Here is a 20654-nt window from a genome sequence, read left to right on the forward strand (position 1 = left end):
AGAAAACCAACATGACGTGTATACATATGTAACAAACCTGCACGTTTTGTACATGTACCCTAGAACTTAAAGTATAAAAAAAAATACCAGTGTCTGGGCTTCACCCCCAGAGACTCTGATTCAGTTGGTCTGGGGTAGGGCCCAGACATCAGTATCTTTTTCAGGTTTCCTAGATCAGGGGTCCCCAACCCCTGTGGCCTGTTAGGAACTGGATCAGCAGGAGGTGAGCAACAGGTGAACGAGCATTACCATCTGAGCTCTGCGTCCTGTCAGATCAGCTGCGTCATTAGATTCTCACAGGAGCCCAAACCTTATTGTGAACTACACATGCAAGGGATCTAGGTTGTGCACTCCTTATGAGAATCTAATGCCTGCTGATCTGAGGTGGAACAGTACCATCCCCCACCACCCCGTGGAAAAACCAGTCTTTTATGAAACCAGTCACTAATGGCAAAATGATTGAGGATTGCTGCCCTAGATGATTCTTACTGCAACCAGAATTGAAAACCTCAGCCCGATGAACACAGCTGTCCAGTCCTAAAGCCTCAGGACTGGAAATGGAGAAGTCAGGCACAGAGGAAATGAGAGGAAGCTGGAGTCCTGTCCAGTCCTAAAGCCTCAGGACTGGAAATGGAGAAGTCAGGCACAGAGAAAATGAGAGGAAGCTGGAGTCCTAGGCAAAGTCCCTCCTACTGACTTCCTGTGCTCTGGGACATGTCAGGCTGAGGGCCGTCTCACCCAGAATTAGTGTCTTATTAACAATGTCTAATGTGATAAGACCTAATGTCTAGGTCTTATTCACGGGGCCCAGGAGGGCCAGCTGGATCTGACATCTGTTCTGCCATTCTATTTTTTTCTATGTTGTTTTTTTACCTCATGTTGCAGTTAGTACAGTCATTTCACAAGTCACTAACATCAACTACCAGCCTTCTCAGAAATACTTAACATTCGTATATTCACAAGTTTGTTATCAGTATTCAAACCAGGTATATGTTTTATTGAAGAACTTTGTAATATCAAGGATTCAAGTTTGTGCAACAGATCATCATACACCATGGCATATGCAGTTCCCTACTGGAGCAGAAGCTTAATACAGAAGAGTATAATACCGAGATGAGTAACTCCTACCTAGCCTAAGCACTCCTCAGAATTGTCTGATGCCACTGTGATGCTCCAAGGCCCAGAAGGTCCTAAATTCATGTTTCCTTGGGGGAATTAAAAAATAAGCTATTTCAGGAACTTATTCCTTTCCCCCCACCCGGAATGTCCCTGAATGAGCCCACAGAGAAACAGTAGCAGTCATCTGACTGCCTGACTTCTGCTTTCCTGCTCTTCCTTCATCTGACCTGCACTGTTGCCAAAGCTTAGCCACAAGGAAGCAGCAGAAGCAAGATTTCCTTCTGTGATTGCCAAAGGGCCTCTGCATATTTTGGCATTAGCTACCTCCTCCACAGAGGATGCATGTTCCTCAGACTGGATCACAAGCCAGATGTCTCACTATGAGACAACTCCTCAGCCAGCTCAGAAGTAAAACAAGTAAAAATCATGTCAGACCCTTGAAAATAAGTTAACTCTTGTGTAGAGCGATAGAGATACTTATAGGTTCCAGACCTGCTTTCCCTTCCCAAACCAGTCAGACTTTCCTCTTTCCACTCTCCTGCCTACTCCTATCCCTTGCTTGCCTGGTAGAGATGGAATGGATAGCAGATGTTGTCTCTTAATGGCATAGCCTAAGGTAACTTATTACTCACAATCCTTCCTCCAATGCTGCTTTTATTGTAGTGTGTCTGAAATGTGATCTCCAAGAGCGACTGCTCAGCCCATCCCTACTCCCTGGCACAGCTGACGGCTCCTTGAGAATGGATGACCCCAAAGGAGACTTCATCACACTCTATCAGATGGCTTCCCAGTCATCGACCTCTCATTACGAGCTCCAAGTGATCAAGTATGGTCCAAGGGAACCTCCCCAATCCATGCAAATGCTATTCTTAGTGGTTCTGTGACTAGGAGGTCCAGAGATAGATGGTATCTCTTAAGTGTCAGGCAGGCAAGAGTCAGTTCCAAAGTAGCAGTTACAGCTACGGCATGAGGAAGCAAAGACAGGCTACTCAGCATGTGGAGGCTAAATGTGCAGATGGTGGGAGAAGCGCTACAGTAGAACATGCTGAGGTCTGCATGAGGATTGTTTTTCTTTTGACTCATTAGAAAGGTGTTTATCCATTCAGTAAATGTTTACTGAATAACTACTTTGTTTAAGCATCAGGACAGAGATCCAACCTTCAAGGAGTAAGTGGTACATAGGATCTACCCCTGCCCCCTCCCATTTCTCTAACTACTAGAATTCCTTCTTCCAGGAGAACCAATTGTAGAAGAGAATTAGCAGGCCAGGCATGGTGGCTCATGCCTGTAATCCCAGCCACTCTGGGAAGCTGAGGCAGGAGGATCGCTTGAGCCTAAGAGTTCAAGGCTGCAGTGAGTTATAATCGGACCACTGCACTCCAGCCTGGGTAACAGAGCAAGCCCTTATCTTGAAGAAAAAAAAAAAAGCACACACACACACAATGAATTAGCAATGATGGCAGAGTCCACTTCAACTCTTCCCAGTTGCTACCACTGTGCCCATGCAAAGGTTCCTGAACTTTGACGATCTTCTGTGTGCTAGATACTATGCTAGATGCTGGCCATACAAAGATGGATAGTTCACAGACACTAATTTAAAAGCTTTCACAGTAGCATCTTAGAGTTAAGCTGAATTGAAGTGGATCTAGGTAGAGGTTCCAGATATCACTAAGGAGTCTTTCACTGTAATTATCTCTTCCTAGGGCTTTAAAATCTAGCGGGCTCTGTGAGTCATTGACATATGGACTCCCATTCATCCTCAGACCTACAAGCTGTTGGCAGCTGGACTGGGATGAGCTAGAGACAAATCAGCAACATTTCCATGCTTTGTGTCACAGCCTGCTGGTGAGTACCCATGTCCCCAGGTGAAAAAGAAGAATCATTTTTAAAGTACCAACCACAGAAAAGCAGCTAACTAACTCTGCCCAATCCTAAATCTGCCTCAACCCTCAAGAGGACAGAAAAAACTGGATATACTCTGAAATTTGGAGTAAATATGACTTGCCTTTTGTTGGTTTCATGCTATAGAGAATAATTCCTGAATTCAGTTATACAACACTAAACTTGAAAATTCCCTATTTGTAAGCTTAACATTTAAATGGCAACAGGGAATTTTCCATAAGTACCTGTATTTTAAAACCTACTTCCTTCCTAACACTGTGATAGACATTATGGTTCATTTAAATGAAGAGCACTTAGTCTGTGCCAGACATTGTGTCAAGCCCTAGATATGTATTCTGTAGTGACCTAAAAGACATTAACTATGACCTCAAGAAACCCACTCTCCAATGGAAGAAACAGAAATGTATATATTCTTAATTATGAGAAGTTTATAAAGGAAGAGGCTGCTATAAGAAAGCCTGTCTATAAAAGTGACATTTAAACTAAGACCTACAAGATAAGTGAGAATTAACCAGGTGAAGGGTGGCAGGAAGAGCATTCCAGGTGTAGGGAAAGGCATGTGCAAAGACCCTAAGGCTGGAAAGAGCTGAGAGAAAAATCAAGAACAGAAAAGCCATTGTGACTGAAACAGGGAGGAAGGGAGAGAGTGACAAAAGGTAGGGTTAGAGAGGTGAGCAGGGGTCAAATCATGCAAAGCTTTGTAGGCCAAATTAAGGATTTGGACTTAAGGAAACAAATCATGAGAAATAACATTATCTATTTAAGTTTTTAAAATATTACTTGGGCAGAAATTTGGAAATGAACTTGCAGAAGCAAAAATGGAAACATGAAAATGAGATAGGAGGGTATTGCAGTAGTCTAGGCAAGAGACAGTGGTGATTCGGACTAGAACATTGCAAGTCAAGATGAGATGAGCAAACCAATTAGAGAAATATTTTAGAATTGTTTCTTGGCCTTTTGGCTATGACCAAGTGTAGAAATATTTCAGAGACAGGATTGTCAGAACTTGTTTGAGAGATTGGATATAGAGAGTGAGAAACAGGAAGTATCAAATAACTGCCCAGTTTCTGACTTGAACTAGATGGATGTCATTCCCTGAAATGGAAAAAATAAAAGCAGTCACATGAAACTAACACAACACTTAGCAAAATTAAAACAACTGCAAATAGAATGCAAAGACAGATATAGAATGAAGGTTTGACCTAGTAGGATGATGAGGACAGCACAGCAATGCATCTCTTTCACTATCAGAAGCAGACTTCTTTTTTTCCTGTTTCAAAGCCCACACTCCCCTTTAGGTCCGCCCACTGAGTTCCTGTTTCCTGTCTGAAGAACACCCATCTCCTGTCTTTGCAGAGCAGAGACAACCGAGCCGTTGTAACTGTTAGTGCCCGACAGCTCAGTTCACTATTTACTCCACCCAGTTCCTCAGAATCTGAGATGATACATCACTTGGGAAGAATTTCTCCCAGGTGGCTTCAATACATTCTTACAGTATTTGATATTTTAAACATACACTGACATTTTAATACACTGCTAGAGAGGGTGTAAATTTTCTGGAAAATGATACCCTTTCCTTTTGCTGGGAATGTAGCCCAAGAAAACAGTCAGGAAAGGGAGCGAAGATATGTACCAGCATGTTCATCTTAGTGTTATTTACAATGGCGAAAAATTGGAAACAACTCAAATGTCCTAAGTAGGGGAAAAGTTATAGGAACTATAACCTGGTGTGGTGACTCACGCCTGTAATCTCAGCATTTTGGGAGTCCAAGGCAGGTGGATCACTTGAAGCCAGGAGTTCAAGACCAGCCTGGCCAACATGGTGAAATCCCATCGCTACTAAAAATACAAAACGTAGCTAGGCATAGTGGCACGCCCCTGTAATCCCAGCTACTCCGGAGGCTGAGACATAAAAATCACTTGAACCTGGGAGGCGGAGGTTGCAGTGAGCCAAGAGCGCACCACTGCACTCCAGCCTGGGTGACAGAGCAAGACCCTGTCTCAAAAAATAGTTATAATAGGCCGGGCATGGTGGCTCACGCCTGTAATCCCAGCACTTTGGGAGGCCAAGGTGGGTGGATCACAAAGTCAGGCATTCGAGACCAACCTGGCCGACATAACGAAACCCCATCTCTACTAAAAATAAAACAAGATAAAAAATTAGCTGGGCGTGGTGGCAGGCACCTGTAATCCCTGCTACTTGGGAGGCTGATGCAGGAGAATCGCTTGAACCTGGGAGGCAGAGGTTGCTGTGAGCCGAGATTGTGCCACTGCACTCCAGCCTGGGCAACAGTGTGAAACTCTGTTTCAAAAAAAAAAAAAAAAAAAAAAGTAATAATAAGGATAGGAAAAAGTATTCCCTTCCATCCTGGCTTACCTACACAAGATTAGAGTCTCCCTGCCACTAAACTCAGGGTCTGAGGATCTGCATTTATCTATCTATCTATTTATCAAATATTTACTGACCACTGTGTGCCAAGCACTGTTGTAGGGATGAAGAGACCTCTTCTTTTTTTTTTTTTTTGAGGGGACAGAGTCTGGCTCTGTCGCCCAGGCTGGAGTTCTGTGGCATGATCTCGGCTCACTGCAAGCTCCGCCTCCCGGGTTCACGCCATTCTCCCTCCTCAGCCTCCCGAGTAGCTGGGACTACAGGCGCCCGCCACCACGCCCGGCTAATTTTTTGTATTTTTAGTAGAGACAGGGTTTCACCGTGTTAGCCAGGATGGTCTCGATCTCCTGACCTCAGGATCTGCCCGCCTTGGCCTCCCAAAGTGCTGGGATTACAGGCGTGAGCCACCGCGCCCGGCTGAGACCTCTTTATTAGTCTTCTTTCATGGAAAAGGACAGGGATGTAGTTGACCTGTCACTAGTAGATACCCATATTTTGGAGCATTTACTAAGTGGTAGTCACTTAACCAGGTGTTTTGCATACTTTACCTCATTTAATCCTCACAATACTCTGTGAAGTAGGGATTGTTATCCCAACTTTTGCAGATGCAGGAGGCTGAGGCCTAAAAAGACCAAGTGAGTTACCAAAGGTCACACGGCTGCCAAAGTAGTCTTGTCAGAATTTGAGGACCTAGCTCATACATGTAATCCGAGCACTTTAGGAGGCCAAGGCAGAAGGATAACTTGTGCCCAGGAATTCAAGACTAGCCTGAGAAACAGAGTGAAACCCTGTCTTTATTAAAAATTAAGAAATTAGCCAGGAGCAGTGACTCATGCCTGTAGTCCCAGCTACTCGGGAGTCTGAGGTGGAAGGCTCGCCTGAGCGCAGGAGTTCAAGGCTGCAGTGACCCACGATTGCACCGCTGCACTCTGGGTGACAGAGGGAGACCCTGTCTGAGGGGGAAAAAAAAGAAAGAAAATTTAAAAAGAATTTGAACATAGTTCTGTTGACTACAAAGCCCATGTTTTTAACTTATTTGCTGAACTCCCTACTCTGGATGTAGCCAGATAAATACAGACTATAACACTGAAGCTAATTCTCCCTTCGCTTACACCCTATGCTTCTGTACTTCAGCGGAGCTGAACTCACTTAAAATGGCACAGTACTCATAACAGCTGCTTACCCATCTTGTACTGCTGTTCTCTTTACTCTGTTTGGTCCACCTCCTCTAGATTAAAGATCACTCTCCTATTCTGGAAAAGAGAGAAGCAAAACAGTTTTTTTGTTTGTTTGTTTTTTGTTTTTTTGAGAGAGTTTCACTCTTGTTGCCGAGGCTGGAGTGCAATGGCGCGATCTCGGCTCACCACAACCTTCACCTCCTGGGTTCAAGCAATTCTCCTGCCTCAGCCTCCCGAGTAGCTGGGATTACAAGCATGTACCACTACGCCCAGCTAATTTTGTATTTTTAGTAGAGACAGGGTTTCTCCATGTTGGTCAGGCTGGTCACGAACTCCCAACCTCAGTTGATCTGCCCACCTCAGCCTCCCAAAGTGCTGGGATTACACGCGTGAGCCACCGCGCCTGGCTGCAAAACAGTGTTTAAATGCCTCTTCCTTCTTGCTTTTCACATGACATTTTCTCCAAGCAGCAAAAATCCTGAATGGCAGTATGTTATAGAGTACAAACTTTTCACAAACTTCAGCTCATTAATTCAACACAAATATTTTTAAGTGTGACAAGATTTATTTAGGGTTTTCAGGGTACTATCTGCTATTGTTATTTCTCCCCTTTTTTGGAAAAAGGCCTCAGTTTTAATTATTTTCTTCCCAAAATAAATCACACATTTGGTTACAATTAAAAAAAAAAAAAGATTTATTTAGGGTTTTAACCTCCTAAGCCTATTTTTACAAGTTTGCCATGCTTCTTTAACTCCATCTTTGGTTTTTTATTCTTTCATATACCTTTTTCATATGTTCTTTTAAAATCTGACTTCAAGTCAGCTCCCTATTTAACTCTCTTGCTTTCTGTTTTTCATTGTGATGTTCCCCCCCAGCCAAGTTCTCGTTCTAACTTCTGCCTTTCTGTTAATAGCAGCACCGCCATTGTCTAGTCACCCAGGCTTGAAACCTCAGTCACTTTCAGCCATCTCACCCTTTACACCTACTTCATCACTAAGTCACATCAATTTTCCACTCATAACATGAGTTGTTAACTCTCCTTTACTTCCTGTTCCCACTGCTTGTCTCACCAGGACTTCTTCAGTAAACTCCTAACAGGCTTCCCTGCCTCCAATCTCTCTCTCTTCTGGTTTTCCCTGCACATTGGCACCAGCTTAATTTCCTTGAAGCATTCCCCTATCACATGTTTTTCTATGTTATCAATATTCAATCACATATTACACCTTGCTTATTGTATCCCTATAGCATCTGTTATCACTATCCTAGTTCAAGCCCTTTTAACCTTTCCTTTAATACTGCAATAATCTCTCAACTTGTCTCAATGCTTTTAGTGCTTCCCATTCCTAGTCCACTTCGCATAATGCCAACAGATTAATCTTTTGATTAGTCTATTCAGCACTGATTCTGCCACTACTCAGCTTAAAAATACTTTGTGGCTTACCATTGTTCATCCATAAAGTCCATATTCCTTAGCCTAATATTCAAGGTCCCACCTTATCTCCCATTATTCCCCTTCGTTAACCATACACTCCAATCAAATTAATATAAAAACCTTAAATTTTTCCGCCTTTGAGCCTTTGTTCATGTTGACCTTTCTCTCATTTCTGTGTGTTCAAATCTTACCCTATCCTGAAAGACCAAGCTCAAGTGGTACTTCTTGAATGAGAGCCCTCCAGTTTCTTCCACTTGTCATTAGACATTTGTATGCTGTTTCTTTTTGGAGAAAAGCATATTTCAAGTAGGTTTTTAAGTATATGATCCTATGTTTGAGATTAAAGTCAAAGATATAATTTGACTACCCAAACTCCAGATTGACATAGTGCCTTTTCTACCACTCCCCCACTTTACTAACCAATTCCTAGGCTTTGGTCAAATTTAGGCCCACAGTAGAAATTCCCCCGTTCTTACTTCTCTTTTTGGAGGAGTCAAGGCAAGGCAGTTTTCTAATATGTTGTAGTAAAATATAATTTGTATTGTCCAGGAAAATCCTGGATTGTGGAATCACATGGCCTTAGGTTCCTGACAGCTTTTTTCATTTTCCAACTGTGTGAACTTAGGCAACTTGCCTACCCTCACTAAGCATTGGGGTATTTATCTATTTGTAACCCTAACAAATGTAATGGCCCCTATGTGGCTTAGTCTCTGCACAAATGGCATATATGGAAGCACTATCGGAGGCCCAAAAGTAAATTTTAAAGTGATTTGTGTATTCAAAGGACAGCAAAGAGGATCTAGTTCATAACCCATGATGACATTTCTCAAATATTCTTCCCCCACCCAATTATCTCTAACCTGAAGCTGTTCCTAGAACGTTTCACACACACAGGTATACATACACACACACACACACATACACATACACAAAATATCTCTACCTCCTCAGTCCCTGTTCTCTCTCAATCCTCTTCCTCCCTCTCTTAGCCATATATTATAAATTGACTTAGCCTCTCTGACATAATGTAGTCCTCCTCTCTCTCAGGTCCTGTCTCCTTCTACCTATTTAAAATACTAAGAACTAAAGCTGATAAAGCTTCTTCTTTAATCAATAGAAGTAGAGTGAGGGAGGGCCGGGCACGGTGACTCACACCTCTAATCCCAGCACTTTGGGAGGCAGAGGCAGGCAGATCAACTGAGGTTAGGAGTTCAAGACCAGCCTGGCCAACATGGTGAAACCTCATCTCTACTAAAAATGTAAAAATTAGCTGGTGGTAGTGGTGCATACCTGTAATCCCAGCTACTTGGGAGGCTGAAGCACGAGAATCACTTGAACCGAGGAGGCGGAGGTTGCAGTGAGCCGAGATCACGCCATTGCACTCCAGCCTGGCAGCCTGGGTGACAGAGTGAGACTCCATCTCAAAAAAAAAAAGAAAAAAAAAGTAGAGTAAGGGAGAAGGTGCATGACACACACATTGGTAACTATTGTCCCATCACATATAAAATATAGACAATAAAATATACCTCATGTGGTTTTTAAGATGATTAAATATTGGGTGTGTAAAGCACCCAGCACATGTCTAGCACATGATTTCCACACAGTGGTTGGCTAGCAGTTCTACAGTTTCCTTTTGTTTCTATTTTTGTAGATTCTAATTCTCTGAAGAAATTCTCCATATTTTCATCTAATTTCTTTTTTTTTCTTTTCTTTTCTTTTTTTTTTTAGACAGAGTCTTGCACTGTTGCTTAAGCTAGAGTGCAGTCGTGTGATCTCGGCTCACTGCAAGCTCCACATCCTAGGTTCACTCCTTTCTCCTGCCTCAGCCTCCTAAGTAGCTGGGACTACAGGCGCCTGCCACCACACCCGGCTAATTTTTTGTACTTTTAGTAGAGACGGGGTTTCACCGTGTTAGCCAGGATGGTCTCGATCTCCTGACCTCATGATCCGCCCACCTTGGCCTCCCAAAGTGCTGGGATTACAGGCATGAGCCACCGCGCCTGGCCCTAATTTCTTAAATATACTAATCATGGTAATTTTAAGGTTCTTGTCACCTAACCCCAATACCTGGATCACTTATGTATTTGTTTCTATTGTCTCTTTTTTCTCTTGGTGTTCAGACATGTGGCACATGTCTTTTGTCACACCTGGCAATAACATATATAAATAAATTGTAGAGACTCCAGCTGGTGTTAGCTTTCTCTAGAGAGGGCTCACCCTTCCCACACTAGGCAGATAGAGTGGTGGCTGAGCATCCTGTTTCACTAGAAACTGTGCTGAGTCAAGGCTGGGCTGCAGTCCTGCTAATGCTCAATCTATCCAGGGTTTGTTCCTGGCCCTCCAGAGTTTTCCACTGAAAGCCTGGTGTATTATGTGTATCCCCTCCCTTTGGAAGGTCCCACCTCTAATCACTGGCGCCCAAGTCTGCTCAAACATTCTACTTTTTGGAATCTTTCTCCTTAAGTGTTTTTGCCTTTTGCTCCATGCAGCCCTAATATTTGGCAAATGTGTTTGGGGGAAAATTAACTTGATTCCCATCCCTTCCCACCACCAAGGCTCCACCAAAAAATCTGCTAGTTTCTCTGTTCTCCTATACTTGCCTCCACAGGTGGAAGTCTTGGATTTTCAGCTCCTCCAGCCACCACTACCAGCATGCCCTCTGTCCCAGAATCAACATATACTCCCAGGGTATAAGCAGCTGCAATAATTCCCTCATCTCTGTGGACTCTTCCTTCTCTAGAGACTTAGATACCTCTAGATCTCATTGCCTCAGCAACTCCTTAATGCCTTCCAACAAATTATCCAGCTTTTCTGATTGTTCTAGGCAGGAGAACCAGTCTGCCTCTGGCCACTCCAACCCACTTAGATGCAGAAGTAGATGTTTATTAAATGCTCATTTATTCCCCCTTTGCTATCTGTTCAGACATACAGCACATCTTCTAAGTTCCCCTTAGCCATTTGGCTGGCTTCACCATATTTTCATTTTCAGGCTCGTGGATTTCCTTACAAGTGTGGGTATAGCTCAGTTTATTCAACCACTGCCTCTTCACTTGCGCTTTTTTTTTTTTTTTTTTTTTTTTTGAGCAGTTCTTCTGAACAGAGTTCACATTGCCATAATTAAGTCGTAATGATTAGTGCCAACCCACCAGTCCTCATCGACTATAAATGTTGTGCAACTTTTCAAATTACATTTTACACATACTCTAAGCCTTCGTCAATCACAGCCTTGTTGTTTCATTCCCTGATTTTTCACTTGAAAATTTTTTCTGTCTTCCTCATAGATTATTTTGCTGTATTCAGGTATTTCCTTGCTTTTCCTCGGAAAATGATCACTTCATCAGATAGGCAAGACTTTTCCCAGTCTTTTCTGAAAAATATGTATTGTCCACCACTCCCATAAATGTCACTCTTAGATTAATACAGACCACAAGAGAGCTATGTGTTTTGGCAGCATTCTTTGGAGCTTTTATAGATCTATATCTAAGAATTATTCAAGTATTTTTAATTTAACCAAGTTAAATAAACATTCATAATTAAATGTATTTTTAATTTTGAAAAGTTAACACTTCATGGTGCTTACCATGTACCTGACACAGTTCTAAACACTTCACAGCTACTAACTTATTTTATCCCCATAACCATTCTCTGAAGTAAGAATTATTATCCCTGTTTTACAGATGAGGAAACTGAGGCCCAGAGAGTAAATGGTAGAGTTGGGATTGAAAGGCTGGCTTCAGGCCCCAAACTCTACACCACTCTACAGCTCCGTGAAATTTATCAGCATATTGATTGCAGGAGTGCTCTGAAATATATTCACTACTCAATAAGCCACAGACAGCTTCACCCACATTTTATATCAGGAAAAGCTATGGGGCTCCCTTCTAGCAAAAGTGGGTGGTTTGTATTTCTGTGAGCTTATCTAATCCTGGCTGTTTTATTGCCCTATTTTATTTTTCTTTTGCCCAGTCCCCATAATTATTTATTTTATCTTTTTATGCTGTTCCATTTTTCTAAACTGGCGTAGCTGTTTTGTGGAATGTGGTAGGAAATAAATATATAAATAAAATTAATTTTTTCCAAGTCTTTATGAGATCAATCTATCCATTGCCAGGAAAATATCATTTCTATTACCAAATCTTGCTGTATAGTCCTAGTTATGTAGCTAGTGACTCACTTTCCACATCCTCATTTCAATTACAAAGTCATATCTGTGTGAGCTAGAAAAAGAAATGAAAATACCACCTAGGTCTTTCAGTTTCCTACTTAAAATGTCAGAGTCTCTGGAGACACATTCCAGAGCTTTGCAGTCCATGTCTGCCCTAATTGGCCACAGAAGTTACAGGATTCAAGCCATGATGTGTTCAGCAGGAGTCTAAGTACACAGGCAATGAGCCAGTTGGGCTATAACTGGGTGGGGAAACGGAAAGTCCTTGGTTAAATAGGCGAAGACTCAAGACCAAGAATCCAAGCTGAGAGTGGGGTGATGGCAGGTCAGGAGCCATTCGAGAACAGAATGAGGTTAGAGTGTAGCATCTGGGCGGGTCAGGGGATGGACAGGTGCTAGAACAGCAGCCTAGCATGAGTCAGTGGGCTTCCTGTGACCCAGCTTTGTTTCTCTTGCTTCATCTTTCACCTACGCCCCTCACATCCTCCACCCCAGCCACACTAATAAATGACTGAATGTTCTCCAAATATGCTGAACTGTTTCACACCTCCACACCTTTTTTCATGCTGTTCCCTTCCTCTTGCCTCTGTCCACCTGACAAGTATCTACTCATTTTTTTCTAGATGCTGCTTAAATAATTTCACTACGAAGCCTTTCTTGCCTCCACCACAGCCTGTCTCCATTCATCTTTCTTGCCTTTCCACACCCATGTACTTGTTGCCACATCTATCTAGACCTTTTGCACCATAGCTCTCTGATATGAGAAATGTCACATTACTATATTTTTTCTAAATCAAATTTAGAAAACATTGGTTCCCAAGGGCCAGGATGTTGACACACTCAATATCTTTATGGGTGCCTCTCCCCCTAGAATCATACCCAAAATCCAAGGAGCTTAAAACAGGTCAGAAAATGTGGGAAATGGCCTTCTGGTCTTCAACACACCTCCCAGGACAATACTGAATAGAAGTAGCAAGAGCAGACATCTCTGCCTTGTTTCTGATGATACAGGCAGAGAATCCACTCTTTCACCACCACGTATGAGGTTAGCTGTGGAATGCAATGGCACCATCTCGGCCAACAGCAATCTCCGCCTCCCAGGTTCAAGCCATTCTCCTGCCTCAGCCTCCGGAGTAGCTGGGATTACAGACATGCACCACCATGCCCAGCTAATTTTGTATTTTTAGTGGAGACGGGGTTTCTCCATGTTGGTCAGGCTGGTCTCGAACTCCGGACCTCAGGTGATCCGCCCACCTCGTCCTTCTAAAGTGCTGGGATTACAGGCGTGAGGCACCGTGACCGGCCAATAAATTCTTAATAGACAAAAAATTCACAAGCAAATGCAGGAATCAATGTAAAAATAGAAGATTTAAAACAATACTAATAATCCAAATCCTGAGCCCCTGAGCCCCATCAGAAGTTACTTAAGCCAACTGAAATGGAGTCCCCTGAAACTTCCTGGTTACTATCCCTTCCAGGCTTAAACAGGCCATGTCCTCAGAGCAGTGGCAGTTCCCCCCCGCCCACCCACATACACACACACCATGATTTCTATACCATTTATTCCCAGTGTGATGGATTCTAAGCATCAAGCTGACTTTCCTGCACATTTGAATTTGTTCTTCAGGAAGACAGCACATCTCTAGATAGAAGCAAAGCACTAAGCAAGCATGAACTTCTGAAGGCATGCATAAAGCTCTTGGCACAGTACCTGGTGCCTGATAAGCATTCCATTAAAGTTTGTAATTATGATTATGACTAATTTTCCCATGCCCAAATCATCTGCCCCACCCCTGAAACCTTCTAATGAGGATGCATCATGCCTCCCGAATTATCAGTCAAGTCCTACCCCACAAAGGTCAGCAACCACAGGAATGGTACATACCTGTTTTTCTTGGAGATGTTAACAGGTTTTCTACCATTTGCTGTGCCTACCAGACCTCCTCAGAGCTCCACACTGCACAGAATGATGACACTGCTTCAAAGTGCAGAGCCTCCCCTATGACCACCCCAGCACCTCCCCGCTGGGGTCTAACTCTAATGGTACAGCAAGTATTTTCTGTCTCACTGTGTCTCTTTCTATTTGTCTTCCCCAAGACACTGATACTCCTCTTTCTCTGAAAATCTTTTCCCCTGCTTTGCCTTTCCTATTTTTTTATTTGTCTCAACTTTTCATATAAGAGTAGCCAGAACTCATTGTGTTTTCTTCCATCTTATGTAGCAGGGAGGTTGTTATGGTTTGTACCAGATGTAACTAACGATCACCCCCAGTAAGAGGACACAGTTTGAGATGATTATAATAGTTCTAACTCCATATTTCCTGGAGTTTTGTGGTTTTTGTTGAAAAGCTACCACAAAAAATTGCCTCATTTTCATGGCTCATTTAAAAGGATACACCTACGAAATCTTCTCAGAAGTCTGGTTGTCTCTTATTCTTACCCATGCCCTAACCTCTGCCATCTCCATGGCATATGGCAAAGTGCCACCCTCTGTTCCATAATACCCGTCATCCACAGTGGCACTGCCCCCAGCATCCTGACTCTTCTTGTCCTGTGATCGGCTAAGATGATCTCAAGGGCCCTGCACCCACCCACCTCTCCCTCTGCTCTTTCTTTATTTATGTTTTTTTTATTTTTTGAGACAGTTTCGCTCTTATTGCCCAGGCTAAAGTGCAATGGTACAATCTTGGCTCACTGCAACCTCTGCTTCCCAGGTACAAGCGATTCTCCTATCTCAGCCTCCCAAGTAGCTCGGATTACAGGCATGTGCCACCAGGCCCAGCTAATTTTTTTGTATTTAGTAGAGACGGAGTTTCACCATGTTAGTCAGGCTGGTCAAGAACTCCTGACCTCAGGTGATCCACCCGCCTTGGCCTCCCAAAGTGCTGGATTACAGGTGTGTGCCACCGCTCCCGGCCCTGCTCTCTCTTTCTCCTCCCACTTTGCAGGCTGCTTTCACTGCCTTCTCTCTATCTGTCTATCTATCAATCATCTATCTATCTTTATTTATTTAATTTTTTGTAGAGTCTTGGTATGTTGCACAGACTGGTCTTGAACTCCTGGGCTCAAGTGGTCTTCTTGCCTTGGCCTCCCAAAATGCTGGGATTACAGATGTGAGCCACCACATCTGGCCTTACTACCTTGTACACTCTCTGGACATTCCAGGGATATTCCCCAGTCAGCCCGTTCTAATCCCAGTTGTTAACAAACCAGACTTTATTACCCTCAAAAGAAGAACTGAATTTCTACAACAGACAACACTTCATACAAGTCTTGGTTTCAAGATACTGCTTTTTTCTTTTTCCTTTTGAGACAGACAGGGTCTCACTCTGTCACCCAGGCTGGAGTGCAGTGGTACAATCATGGCTCACTGCAGCCTTGATCTGCTAGGCTCAAGGGATCCTCCCACCTCACCCTCCTGAGTAGCTAGGAGTATAGTCACGCACCATGGGCTTCAAGACTCTGTTTTTAAGAATTATAATTCTTAAAAGTCCACATGTAGTGTTGAATATGGTAGGCCCCTCTGGGATGAACATCTACTTCAAGTTACAGGGCATTTCTTAACTTTTCTCTCCATTGTTGACCCTTTTATATACTCTCTCTGGCATATCCCAGACCAGGCAGGAAGAGTAGTACCTCGTGATATTGATGATTCAAGCAGGAAGTCCCTCCCTACCAGGGCCAAAGTTAAATGGCTCTGCCCCCTCAGCACCCCTGGAAGTCAGGGAAACTTCAATTGGGACTGATCCTCAAATCATGCCATAGACTAAAGATGAACCAGTATTTCTGTATGTCCTTGTTTCAGAAAAGAGAATGGCTGCTGTTAGCCAAGGGGGAACCACTGGGCCCAGGACACAGCCAGAGAATTCCTGCCAGCACCTTCTATGTGATCATGCCATCACGCTCCCTCACACTGCTGGTGAAGGCGGTGGCCACACGGGAACTGATGCTTCCCAGCACCTTCCCCCTGCTACCTGAGGACCCACGTGATGACAGTCTTAAGAATGTGGAGGCAAGTGCAGCCCAGATCTCATGGGACAGATCTAGAAGCGAATGGAGTTTGAGAAAGGGAGGAGGGAGAGGAGTGAGCCCAGGAGGGAATGGATGGGGAGCTGAGGAAGGAGTGTGGTAAGACAGTAAGAAGAGAAAGCAAGAATAGGCAATGATGCCAGAAGAAGGAAGTAAACACTTAGATGATGGCAGCAGGGTAAGGAGTGAAATAGAATGGAGGCTGGGTTGAGGGAAATGAGACTTGAGAAGAAAAAACTGGGAGAGAAAAGGGATATTGGCATCAGTGATGACTGGGAATTAGAGTCATCCTAGAGGACTCACGACATGCACACGGACCTGAAATCTGAGGAAGGTGGCTGTGAAGGAGAAAAGGGAGCATCACAGAGTAGAAGCCTGATGGCAGGCCAGGGCACAGGGAAGCAGGGGAGGAAGCCACAGCACCGGCAGCTCCAGCTCCTGGGGATGCACTGGACACTTGTTTTGTCGGTTTTGTCTTTGCACAGACTGGTTCTCCTGCCCCCACCTCCTCCCCAGAGAGGAGATTGTGATGTTAGACAAGGGAGAGCAGAACATTGGGAGGGAAAGGAAAGGAGAAGACAACAGCGGAAGACAGAAGAAAAAAGAAAGGAGAAGGGTGTAAAAGGAGACCCAAAAAATCATTCTTTGTATGGGTTTTCGTGTCTTTGTGTGTTTATTTTTTGAATGTGTCAGCGCTTGGGTCTCCAAATTGGTGGCAGTGGGTATAGATGTGCCTGTGCATATCTGTGCTGGTGTATTCTTAGGGGTCTAACTTTCTGCATTGCATGTGTGCATATGTGTATACCTGTGTTGCGCTCATTTATGTTTGTTGAGAAAAGGAGGAAAAGGCAGCCAATGTAGGTGCCCAAAATAGGAAGGGCTTCAAAATGAGACGAGATGGATGTAGATGCAAAGGCCATTTTTTCCTCCTCCTCCTCCTCCTGGGATCTGGATTCTCTACATTTGCTCTGCTAGTCTCCCCAGGCTAAGGGTGGGAGGGATGGCTCTGGGTAGGGAGAACTGGAACCACATTGCTGCTGGCTCGCTGGCTTAAACGCAGCAAGGACAAGGCCTGGGATTGTACTCTTGGCTTGGCGGCCACAGAGACACAGAGAGAGGTGGGCACAAATGGCCATGGCCCGCTCAGCGTCTCACTTTGGGGCCAGTGATTCCTGGCACAGGATGTTGTGGCCGGAAAACCTGACTGCACAGGAATGTTGTACTCCTGTATCCCCTCCTCCCTTTCCATTCAGCTCAGCTCACCTCCAGGCTGAGAACTCCATGTACTCGCCTTGCAGGCTGTGAGCACCCCGCCCTGCTGTGTAGCCCGCTGACACACTCTCCCTCCGTGCTCACAGGGGATCCCTTGTAGCATTCATGTGCGCCAGCCCCCTCAGAACCCCTGGACATGCGTCTTGGGGCCAGAGTGTTCAGTGTTCCTAACCACTTAGGGTTTTTCCTACTTCTCCTACCCATGCCTGTCCCTTACATCACAAGCACTGGACCTCAGGCCAGAACACCCAGTGGGACAGCATCTATTTCACAGCCTTCATGGCAGCCCTGGGGTTTCACACTTCCTCCAGCCCCTCACACTCTGGATCACTGCCTGACATCTTGTGTTCTGTGACCTCAAGTTCCCTGGGTAAGGCCCCTCTTTTCTTTTCCTCAGAGCATGCTGGATAGCCTGGAGCTGGAGCCCACCTACAACCCCTTGCAGGTTCAGAGCCACCTGTACTCACACCTGAGCAACATCTATGCCAAGCCTCAGGGGCGGCTCCACCCACACTGGGAGAGCCAAGCCCCGAGAAAGGTACCACTCCTCTCCTTCCCTCCTCTTCCTTATTTCCCCTCCCTCCCCTTCACGCCCAGAGTCCTAGAAAGCCCTCCTCCCCCATCCCAACACCACCCCCATCCAAGGGAGTAGCCCTCTTCCTGGATCCCACCCCTGGTGGAAGGGAAAATTAGAACTCTTACTGGGTAGGGAGGCCTGTTTGCTAGGGCATTTACATATGATAATGTTTAGGTGTTTTAATTGTAGTGTTTATGATAACTCATTAGTCATTTACCAGACTATTGTCCCATTAAGCAAACTGGCTACACAGGAACTACGACCACAGTCCTCCTGAAAGAAAAGGCTGAAGGAAAGGTGGGAAAAGAAATGCCCAAGGGATGGGAAATTAATATTTATAGAGCACCAGTCATTTGCCAGGTTTTATGATAAGTGCTTGCTCATATATTTTTCTCATTTAATCCTCACAGCATCCCTGCAAGGTACGTGTTTGCTCATTTATAGATGAGGAAAGGAGGCTGACCAAGGTTAGTAACTCGAGAGGACTCCCATGACTGGGATTGAAGACAGTTGGGGTTGAAGAGGGAAGAATGATTGAGGATGGAGAAATATTTTTATGAGACCCATGTTCTATATAATATTTGGGCTTCCTTCTGCCCTTATTAACTTTTTCTCAGTTTCTTAGTAACACAGCCTTTAGAAAAATTCTCATTTTGGGCCAGGCATGGTGGCTCATGCCTATAACTCCAGCACTTTGGAAGGCCGAGGCAGGTGGATCGCTTGAGCTCAGGAGTTTGAGACCAGCCTGGGCAACATGGCAAAACCTCGCCTCTACAAAAATACAAAAAATTAGCTGGGAGTGGTGGTGCTCACTGTAGTCCCAGCTACCTGGGAGGCTAAGGTCGGGGGATTGCTTGAGCCCAGGAGGTTGTGGCTGCAGTGAGCCAAGATTGTGCCACTGCACTCCAGCTTGGGTAACAGAGCAAGTTCCTGTCTTAAAAAAAAAAAAAAAAAAAAAAAAAAAAAGTCATTTTGTCTTAGCTAAAATTACAGGATTTCATTTTCAAACTAGAGGTAGGAGCAGGGGCTACCACAAGTTAGCTGCTGGGCAAGCTGCCAGAGGTAGGACACTGGGCAAGGAGATAGGCACTGTGGAGGCTGGGCTCAAGGGACTCCAGATCACTGTCCTGGGCCTTGAGGCTGTCACTCCAGGGATGGGACTTACGAAAGAGTTAGGACAGGAAGCCCAACAGAGAATGGGATAGGTGCTCAGAAACTCTGATCTTCAGAGAAGACTCTGGTTGCTCTCTTTGCAGACTGGGCAGTTGCAGACCAACCGAGCTCGAGCCACTGTGGCCCCCCTGCCTATAACTCCTGTCCCAGGCAGAGCCTCCAAGATGCCAGCAGTCAGCAAATCTTCCTCAGATGCCTTCTTTCTGCCTTCAGAGTGGGAGGAAGATCCCTCAGGGCCCTAAGTCACCAGCACCAGAGCCCAGCTGCCCAGCTTAACTACATCCATGCTCAGGTTCACATAATGGCTATCTGTGTGTGGTCAGACCTGCTTTCTATCCACCTGAGCCTCTGTGAGTGAGGGCTGACTGGGAAACAACAGCCTTCCCCTCCTCTGTTTCGCTGCTGTCCCACTCCTCAAGTCGGGAAGCAACACACCCGAGCCTGTCCCTTCTCCAGCAAGGACTCTCATTTTCTTTTGAATCATTTGATACTGTTTACACAGGTGAAGATTAAACACCCAGTAAGCTTCCACCATTGTTAGGAGCATTCCTAACCCAGAATTTCTTCTTGTAGCTCTGTGTAAGCAGGTGGATGAGGTCAGATCACCTTTGGTAAACAGGACCTCAGGAACAAGGATGAGGTTTTCAAAGCTCATAAAAAACAAGTAGAATTGAAATCCAGGCCTCATTGCAGAGCCTGTGCCCTTCCCGCTACACCACCAGGCGTAAGCCTCCAAAAAGACAAGTGCTTGGTACCTACATGCAAAGTGTGTGTGTTGTGGGGTGGGAGGGCTGCCATACAGCCCAGAACAGGGGAGAGGATGGTGTAAAAAAGACCTACTCCTTTCCTGTTACTCTCTCCCTACATGTACCAACCTTCCTGTTGCTCCCTCCATCCACAGAATAATAGCTACCATTTATAAAATGTTTACTCTGGGCTGGGAGCAGTGGCTCACACCTTTTATCCCAACACTTTGAGAGACTGAGGTGGGATGATCACTTGGGGCCAGCAGTTCGAGACCAACCTGAGCAACACAGTGAGACCCCCATCTCTACATAAAAAATATTTTTTTTAAAAACCACTCTGTGCTTCAGATTACACTATATACTTATAATGTATCTAATTTCATACAAAAAGCCCTGTGAGGTAGGGCCCATTATAGCTTTCCCATTTTACAGAGGGACACAGAGGAAACTGAGGGTTGCAGATGTTATACAACTCACCCAGGGCCACAGAGCTCATGTCTAGCCCAGGGCAGCCTGACTTGACTCCCCAGGCACTGAACCGCCACACTCCTGTTGTTCCCTTCCTGGACGCCTTTCCGTGACTCTCAACACATTCCTTGTTGTCCTCTTGATCCCCACCACACCCAACCCAACCACTGTGTCCCCTCTTTTTCTGTTCACACACATAAACTTC

General features: G+C 44.7%; 1 protein-coding gene across 1 annotated transcript in view; it reads left to right on the forward strand.

The window, feature by feature from the left end:
* The window catches only part of M1AP (meiosis 1 associated protein), a 103196-nt gene extending 82559 nt beyond the window's left edge, over positions 1–20637 (forward strand). Inside the window, exons 6-11 of the mRNA XM_050754331.1 lie at positions 1783–1945; positions 2823–2964; positions 15990–16196; positions 17883–18023; positions 18473–18484; positions 19319–20637. Coding sequence (XP_050610288.1) covers positions 1783–1945; positions 2823–2964; positions 15990–16196; positions 17883–18023; positions 18473–18484; positions 19319–19477 — 824 coding nt within the window. The 3' untranslated portion in view covers positions 19478–20637. The remainder of the gene's footprint in view (positions 1–1782; positions 1946–2822; positions 2965–15989; positions 16197–17882; positions 18024–18472; positions 18485–19318) is intronic.
* The last annotated feature ends 17 nt before the right edge of the window (positions 20638–20654 follow it).

This window comes from Macaca thibetana, chromosome 13 (genome assembly GCF_024542745.1).
Source record: "Macaca thibetana thibetana isolate TM-01 chromosome 13, ASM2454274v1, whole genome shotgun sequence".
Lineage (NCBI taxonomy): Eukaryota > Metazoa > Chordata > Mammalia > Primates > Cercopithecidae > Macaca > Macaca thibetana.